Consider the following 9,211-nt stretch of genomic DNA (forward strand, 5'->3'; position numbering starts at 1 on the left):
TAGGTTAACAAATATAAAAACAAACATTCACACAAAAAAAATCAGGAAAAAATTATCTGTAAATTTTACTTTCAAATGGATAAATTTTTTTTCAAATAGAAACACACCAAAGCACTATACTCACCAGCATTTTTGTGACCTTTTAGTATGTAAAGTGGTGCTGGGCTCTCCAGTGAGAAAATGCAAATATTATGGTCATTTCCTCCAGTGGCGATTAGTCCATGAGGATGTGCGTCACTTGAAGGTATGATGCATACACAAGATACAAAATTGGAGTGGCCACTCATACAGTGCATTTCTGTGAAGCCCCTGTTAGGACTAGAAAAACATGATAATAAATAAGACATACAGTTGTTCTCTAACATAGCCTAGGACAGCCGTGGGCAAACTATGGCCCGCGGGCCGGATCTGGCCCGTTTGAAATGAATAAAACTAAAAAAAAAAAAGACCGTACCCTTTTATGTAATGATGTTTACTTTGAATTTGTATTAGTTCACACAAACACTCCATCCATGCTTTTGTTCCAGCCCTCCGGTCCAGTTTAAGAACCCATTGTGGCCCTCGAGTTAAAAAGTTTCCCCACCCCTGGCCTAGGACATAGTTGTCAAAGTACTCATTTCATTTAGTGTCTAGGTTGAACTTTACAGAGTGCACACTATTTCAAGTATCTATTGTTTTAAATATTAAATAGCTAATATACACTGAGTGGCCAGATTATTATGACCACCTCATCAGTACTTCGTTGGGCCACCTTTTGCCTTCAATACTGCGGCGATTCTTCTTGGCATTGACTCCACGAGATGTTGAAAGATGATGCGAGGAATCTGACACCATGCCTGATGAATAGCACTGTCCAGTTCTGTGAGATTTGATGGTTGTGGAACCAGCTGCCTGATGGCTTTTTTAACTTCATCCCACAAATGCTCAATTGGATTGAGATCTGGTGATTGTGGGGGCCACCTAAGCAAGGTAAAGTCTCCCTCATGTTCTTGAGACCACTCCTGCACAATACGAGCACCATGGCATGGCGCATTGTCTTGTTGGAAGAAGCCATCTCCATTGGGATACGCCATCAACATGATAGGATGAACCTGATCATATATTATTTATTAATTACTGATCATCAACGATACTTAGGTATGTTGTGCTATTCAGACGTTGTTCCACATGAATTAAAGGGCCTAAGTCATGCCAGGAAAACATGCCCCAAACCATAACACTGCCCTCACCAGCTTGAAGGGTTGTACTCATGCATGTGGGGTGCATGCTTTCATGCTGTTTCCGCCAAATTCTCACTCTGTCATCTGCATGATGCAGCTGGAAACGTGATTCATCGGACCACATGACTTTTTTCCAATGCTCGACTGTCCAATCCTTGTGTTACGGTGCGAATTGGAGACGTTTTAACTTGGTAACTGCAGACAGCAAAGGTGTTCGAACAGGCCTTCAGCTGTTTTGCTGATACTCCATGGCTCCGAGCACCAACAATCATCCCATGTTCAAAGGCTGTTAAATCGTGTTTACCCGTATCTTCAGAAAAAAAATCACTTCTACTGTCGTGGTAAACAACCTGCTTCCCTATTTATAATGGTCTGGCCCTCTAGCAACTTCAGCGTGAAATTATAGCTAATTTGCCTACAAATGTCAGGTGGTCATAATAATCTGGCCACTCAGTGTCTATCAGCTACTACAAAGATTTATATCACCTTTGGAAAAGTTTAATTAGGTTTTCATTAATAACAGTTAACTAACAGGAAGAACAGAAGAACAAGGAAGGAAAGGGAAGGAAACAAATATATTACGTTGCTTTCCTCTTCCTCCATTTTCATTTCTACTTACCAGTAATTGTTACCCTGAGAAATCCGTGGTGAAGTGAAACCATTCATGCAATTAGATAATGGAACCCACTATCAATAAGCCTTAAACACTGAGGACATTTTCACATTATCAAACATAAACTTAGTACCCATCAGTATAGTACAGTGATGGCGAACCTATGACACGTGTGTCAGAGGTGACACGCGAACTCATTTTTTTGGTTGATTTTTCTTTGTTAAATGGCATTTACATATATAAAATATCAAAAATATAAGTCTTTGTTTTACTATGGTTGCAAATATCAAAAAATTTCTATATGTGACACGGCACCAGAGTTAAGTTAGGGTTTCTCAAAATGCTGACACGCCGAGTTCAAAAGGTTCGCCATCACTGGTATAGTATGTGTATCTAAATAGAATATCAATCATTCTCAATATGCAAACCATAGGAACTAATACAGCTATGTATAAATGACTGCTCTCGGGACACAGCACATCAACTCCCTGGGGATTAGAAAGATTAACAATTTCTTACACATTTAGTCACTTAGCATCACTGCCTTACATAACAAGTCTAACAACAGATTATGACATACTATATGGAAGGTGGTTAGTTGCTGAGAGGGATAAAAGAATTATCCCTCTCCTTTCCTCTCAGAAATCAATAGCAACATATATTTTAAAAATAAATAAATAAAACACAAAAGGTCCAAAAGGGAATAAAGGAGATGACAATAAAGGGAGGTCCAAGGATTAGTTGTGTACCAGGGGCAGACAGAGCAGGTCAGAAAGTTTTCACCAAAAGAAAAGGAAACTGTAAAATATCCAGTATGTCTAAAGTCTTGAAAGGAGAGAGATAAACAACTAGTATTTAAAGCTGAATTAGTGATACATAGAAAATTAAGCAAATGAAAACCCAAAATAAGGCAATTAGTAGCTATAGGGAGATCATAAAATTGTGAAGTTATCAGTTTATTCCATAGCTTAGGTGCACACAGACTATGTACAGTCACAATACTGATTCAGTTTCAATTAAGTTAATTTAAGGGCATTTGTGATGGGCATTGGCAGAAGGTGAAAAGAGAGCTAAATTCTCATATTCCACAATAAGATCTATAGAAAATACCTGAAATATACTATCCTATCTAATAGACAAACATGGTAATTGACTGTACCTTCGCTATGCCTCTTATTGGCTAATCATCGAGATATGCAAATTAACCACCAACAAAGATGGCGGCTAATTTGCATACTGCAGACGGGACAGCAACGGCCACCAGCGCAAGCCGCCATCCAGGCCCCCGTGGGCGACCCCAGAAGCCGCCTGCCTGACGCCCTTCATCTGAACCGGTCCCGGGCCGCAGGCCAGCCCCAGAAGCCCCAGAAGCTGCCTGCCTGACGCCTGTCATCGGATCCGGTCCCAGGCCGCAGGCCGGCCCCAGAAGCCGCCTGATATGGCAGTAACTCTATCAGTAAGCACTCTAAAAGTCAGTGGCATAAATGCACCAATTAAAAGACAGATTATGAGGATGAATCAAAAACAAAACCCACTTTATGTATAAAGACACATATAGATTAAAAGTAAACGAATTAAGCTGCAGCCTGTTTTGCCCAGTGGATAGAGCATTAGCCCGTGGACTGAAGGGTCCCAGGTTAGATTCCAGTCAAGAGCAGTTACCTCAGTTGCTGGCTTGATCCCCAGTCCCTATGAGAGCATGTGCAGGAGGCAACCAATCAATGTGTCTCTCCCTTTCCCTTCACTCTCTCTAAAATTCAATAGAAAAATATCCTTGGGTGAAGACTAACAAAAACAAAGTAAATGTATTAAGTAACATTAAAGAGATTATAAGAAAAATATATTCCAAATTTTGTTAGTTGTATAATGGTTATGTTTCAATTATTAACACCTAAGAAACTGGGTGAAGGGTACATATAATATGCTGTAGTATTTTATAGGTTTTTTTTACATGTATGAGATTATTTCAAATTAAAATATTAAAAAATTAAAAATTAATAAAATATTAATTGAAATGTATCTGCATTACATGAAAAATCTCCTAATTGCTTCTAGCATAATTTATTAAATTGTGCTAAAATTTAATAGGGTTCAATTAAAAAATATCTTAATTCTAAATGATATAATAGAAAATATATAATAGTGCAGTTATAAGCACTTATCTGAAAATAAAAATTTAAAGAAGTGAATTTAAAGAAGGGATTAGCCAAAGAAAATATATGCACAACCCATGGACACAGACAACAGTATGGTGATGGCCAGAGAGAAGTGGGAGGCAAGAGCTGAGTAGAGGGGGCAAATGGGGGGAATAGGAACATCCTATATAATCCTATATAATAAAAGGATAAGCCGAAACCGGTTTGGCTCAGTGGATAGAGCATCGGCCTGTGGACTGAGGGGTCCCAGGTTCGATTCCGGTCAAGGGCATGTACCTGGATTGCGGGCACATCCCCAGTAGGGGATGTGCAGGAGGCAGCTGATCGATGTTTCTCTCTCATCGATGTTTCTAACTCTCTATCTCTCTCCTTTCCTCTCTGTAAAAAATCAATAAAATATATTAAAAAAAAAAAAGGATAATATGCAAATTGACCCTAACAGCAGAATGACTGGGAATGACTGGTCACTATGACACAAACTGACCACCAGGGGGCAGATGCTCAATGCAGGAGCTGCCCCCTGGTGATTAGTGCGCTCCCACAGGGGGAGCTCTGCTCAGCCACAAGCCAAGCAGACAGCTGCCAGTACAGCAGTGGTGGTGGGAGCCTCTCCCGCCTCCTCAGCAGCACTAAGGATGTCTGACTGCAGCTCAGGCCTGCTCCCCGCTGGCAAGTGGACATCCCCTGAGGGCTCCCGGGCTGCCAGAGGGATGTCTGACTGCCAGCTTAGGCCCAATCCCCCGGGGCGGGCCTAAGCCAGCAGGTGGTTACCCAGAGGGGTCCCAGATTGCGAGAGGGCACAGGCCGGGCTGAGGGACATCCCCCCCAGTGCAAAAATTTTTGTGCACTGGGCCTCTAGTAATAATAATAAAAGGCTAATATGCAAATTGACTGAACGGCAGAATGGCCGGTTGCTATGATGCGCACTGGCCACCAGGGGGCAGATGCTCAATGCAGGAGCTGCCCCCTGGTGGTCAGTGCACTTCCATATGGGGAGTGCCACTCAGCCAGAAGCTGGCTCATGGCTGGCCAGCGCAGTGGTGGTGGCAGGAGCCTCTCCCACCTCCGTGGCAGCACTAAGAATGTCCAACTAAAGGTTTAGACCAGATCCCTTGGGGGCCTAAGCCTTTAGTCCGACATCCCCCGAGGGCTCCCTGGCTGCCAGAAGGATATCTGACTGCAAGTTTAGGCCTGATCCCCCAGGGAGTGGGCCTAAGTCAACAGGTGGACATCCCCCAAGGGGTCCTGGACTGCAAACAGGCGCAGGCTGGGCTGAGGGACCCCCCCCCCCCCACAGTGCACAAATTCTTGTGCACTGGGCCTCTAGTTTTAAAAATAAAAAGAAATAGCAATATAGTCATGCACTGCATAATGTTTCAGTCAATTGGACTGCATGTGATGTAATCCCATAAGATTACAATGGAGTGGATTACATATCTGTAGTGATGCTGGTGTAAACAAACCTACCATTCATATAGAAGTACAGCACATACAATTATGTACTTGATAATGGTAATAAAAGTCACATAACTGGTTTATATATTTACTATACTATGCTTTTTATCATTATTTTAGAGTATACTCTACTTATATACTCTACTTATAAAAATAAGTTTGCTGTAAAACAGTATGCTCTGTTACACTGCAGGAGCCTCATACATCTGTTTATGGCGTCTCTGAATTTGTATCATTTTCTCTGTGCATGATTTAATCTCCTGTTGTTTTGTACAGAAACATGCTGCACAGGACTGTATCTTAAGAGCATACAGTCTAGGTGTGTAGTCTGGCTATATCATTTAGATTAGTGTATGTGAACGCTGAGGTTTGCACAGCGAAATCACCTATCAACACTTTTCTCAGAATGTACCCCCCTAGTTAAGCAGCATGTGACTGTACAGCATTTTCTATAGAGATAAGTAAAATAAAAAATAAGCAGTTATTAGGAGATGAAAATTTTGCCTCCAAGAAAGGGAAATGGGGAGTGGGAAGGGACTTGCTCTGATTTATTAACAAACACCACAGAAGTATTTGTCTAAGGTCCCAAAGTGATGCGTGTTTATGAGACCATGGCATAGTAGGAGAGATTTAATGCAGGATGTAAAATCTGTGGTTGTGTCTTTCAAATATGGATAGATAGTTTTCAAAAGGCAAAGCAATAGTTGTGATAGACTTGAGAAATCCAGTTTAATCTGAAGTGGGCTTATAGCGGCCTGAAGCAATCTCAAAGAATGGTATACTGACTGGTTCAGTTTAATGTACAACCAAAAAGAAAAAAACCCAGAAAGAAAAATATGTCTCCTTTCTGAAGGACTTTCAGAAGGCCCAGGTATTTTGGGGGTTCCCAATGGGCTTTTGTGAAAGATGAGGTATCTAGTCCACCCTCGAACTATTTTGCATCCCTGAAACTAAATTGCCCCATCATTTCCAGTCCACCCCTACACTACCTGATCCAGAAACCTAAGGAAAACAACCTTCATTGACTACTTCTCCAAACATTTTACAGGGCTTCATTACTGTATTAATATGCAATGAAATAAAAATCGTCAGGATTATCAGCCTGAGGACACTTTTACAACGCTAAAAGTATGGTTGAGACACGCTAGTTTGGGATGCGTAAGAAGTTCATCACCCAGTGACTGTGAGATGCTCTACCCTAAGCAACTGGAAATGAGAAGTAAAACTATCTTATCTCTCTAATCACCTACCATCTTGCCCTGTGCCTGGCACAATGCAGGCTCTCAATCCGTGTTAGGTGAAAAAATACATAATAAATTTTGAAAAACTAAAAAAAAAAAATAATAACCCAACATGAGTTAAACGAAAGAACCAGTTTTCAGATAGAGGATCATTTCAGCCCCAAGTTCCTCAAGTTCCTGGTAAACACAATCACTCCAGTGATTTAAGTTCTTGTCAACCTAGCACACTCATACACAACATGCACAGATGGAGCCATGGCAACTGGCATCCCCTTCAGATACTCCTCACCTCAACGTTTACATCCTAGTAGGCATGTGCTTCTACTGACCTCCATTTTAGATGTACACGTTAACAGTAGTCGTCTTCAAACACACACTACTATTACGAGGTGGTCTGGAGTATCACCCAACCTTAGAAGAGACCTTTAGAAGCCATCTCCAGTTCAATACAGGAGTTTGCTCTACAATACCCTAGCCAGTGGTCGGCAAACTCATTAGTCAACACAGCCAAATATCAACAGTACAACGATTGAAATTTCTTTTGAGAGCCAAATTTTTTAAACTTAAACTATATAGGTAGGTACATTGTTATTAACTTAGTTAGGGTACTCCTAAGGCTTAGGAAGAGCCACACTCAAAGAGCCGCATGTGGCTCGCGAGCCGCAGTTTGCCGACCACGGCCCTAGGCTAGTCTATCACGTCCTGGCTACACTACTGCAAACGCCTCCAAAATGATCCACTTCCACATTTACCCCTTTGCAATCCGTTCTCCACTGGCAGCTCGCAGGAACTTCTCAACAGGTAAATGGAATCGTGCTGCTCCTTGCTTGAAACCCTTTAAATAAAGGCTTCGAACTAGGACAACCCTTCCTCTGCCCTCAAAGACTTGCCCACCTCACAGCTCATTCCCTCCTGCACAAAGGGGCTGTCTTCTTGCTCAGCCCAGGGCCTCTGAGTGTGTCCCTCCAGCCACCTACAGTGCTCTTCCAATTTGCCTTCCTTATTCCTGGCTCCCATGACAAGCTCCATGTGTCAGATTAAAAAAAGAAAAGAAAGCCCTAACCGGTTTGGCTCAGTGGATAGAGCGTAGGCCCGTGGACTGAAGGGTCCCAGGTTCAATTCCGGTCAAGGGCATGTACCTTGGTTGCGGGCACATCCCCATTAGGGAGTGTGCAGGAGGCAGCTGATCAATGTTTCTTTCTCATCAATGTTTCTAACTCTCTATCCCTCTCCCTTTCTCTCTGTAAAAAATCAATAAAAAGTATTTTTTAAAAAAAGAAAACACCTCCTCAGAAAGGCTTCCTTCTCTAACATCACTCTTCACTCAACTCTATATGGATACTTGTTTTCCTCAGGCCAAATATGTAATTATTTTTCTATTGTTTTTTTTTTTTATCCATCTTCCCTTCCACATTATAAGCAAGTTCTATGAGACATAAGAGAACTTGTCTGTCCTCTTCTCCTTCAAGATTTCAAACACATTAGAAGGCACTCAACCCATAGTTACCATCTGAATTTATGGATAACCCAAACTCCGTGTGAAACCCCTACTGATGGGGGGCTAACAAAGCAACTCCGCTCCAATTTTTCTCTTTCTGAACTGAAATCTGTTTTCCGGTGACAATCAGCCAAATCAAGGCTGAACTCTTGAACTTGATTTGCACTGGAGCTTAACCTTTTGTGCCTTTATTTGTGAGGGAGGAGGCAACGGACTTTCTCTCCTCAAAAAGCAGCACATCCCCCACGCACGTCCACAGAACATGTGAGAGATCTCCTCCCCTCCATCGAAGCCCATCGCAGACCCCAGACTAAGCAACTCTGACTTGAACAACTTTCTGCAGGGCCATGTTTGAGAACTGAGGCTACAGAGCACATCCTAGAGCAGATGTGTTCACATGGCCTCACGGAGGAGGGTGCACGGGGCGTCCATCAGTTTCCAAAATCTCAGAGCAACGCGGGACATCGTCGTCCAAAAACTGAAGCCCCAAGAGGGAAGAAGTTCGTCCAAGGTCACCCGCTCGCTAGTGGTCAAGTCGGGACACGAAAGCAGGTCCCTGGCCCCCCCAACCCGCTGCTCCTCCCACCGCGCGCCCCGAGCGCCGGTGCTCTCGGGACCGGGAGGGAACGCAGCCCTGGGCGCAGGCCGGGGAGGACGGGAGCGGGCAGGGCGCACCGGGGAGGGTCCGCTCTCTCCCCACTCGCGGCGAGACGCGTGCAACACAGTCAGGGGCGCGGGGGTGCCGGGCTCGCAGCGCTCACCTGTCCGGGACCCAGAGGCGGGTGGTGCGGTCCCGGGACACGGACACAAAGGCCCCCGGCGGATAGAGGCAGCACACCAGGCCCCGCACGTCCAGCTCGTGGCCCTGGAGCGAGCAGCTCAGCCGATACCTGGCGGCGACGCTCTCCATGGCCCCGGTCGGTCCGGCGCCCGGGCCCGGGCCCGAGCAAGAGCAGTCGGCGGGGGCGGTGGGGTGTGCGAAGGGCCGCGGCGCGAGAGGGACTTGCAGGGGAGAGGCGCCCTGACAC

At 44.1% G+C, this 9,211-nt stretch overlaps 1 protein-coding gene across 9 annotated transcripts in view; it reads right to left on the bottom strand.

Annotated features, from left to right (window-relative positions):
- The window catches only part of PLAA (phospholipase A2 activating protein), a 29,038-nt gene extending 19,833 nt beyond the window's left edge, over positions 1-9,205 (bottom strand). For 7 of the 9 annotated variants that reach the window (XR_002832235.1, XR_002832232.1, XR_002832230.1 and 4 more), the window contains exons 1-2: positions 8,945-9,093; positions 125-318 (exon numbers count right to left, since the gene is read on the bottom strand). Coding sequence is in view for 3 of the 9 variants with exons in the window: in XM_023764743.1 (XP_023620511.1) it covers positions 125-318; positions 8,945-9,093 (343 nt within the window). In the remaining 6 variants the exon portion in view is untranslated. Of the gene's footprint in view, positions 1-124; positions 319-8,944 lie in introns of all 9 variants that reach the window. The other 2 variants (XM_023764744.1, XM_006101235.3) reach the window with 1 other exon arrangement.
- Positions 9,206-9,211: the final 6 nt, after the last annotated feature.

This window comes from Myotis lucifugus, unplaced genomic scaffold, assembly GCF_000147115.1.
Source record: "Myotis lucifugus unplaced genomic scaffold, Myoluc2.0 scaffold_346, whole genome shotgun sequence".
NCBI lineage: Eukaryota > Metazoa > Chordata > Mammalia > Chiroptera > Vespertilionidae > Myotis > Myotis lucifugus.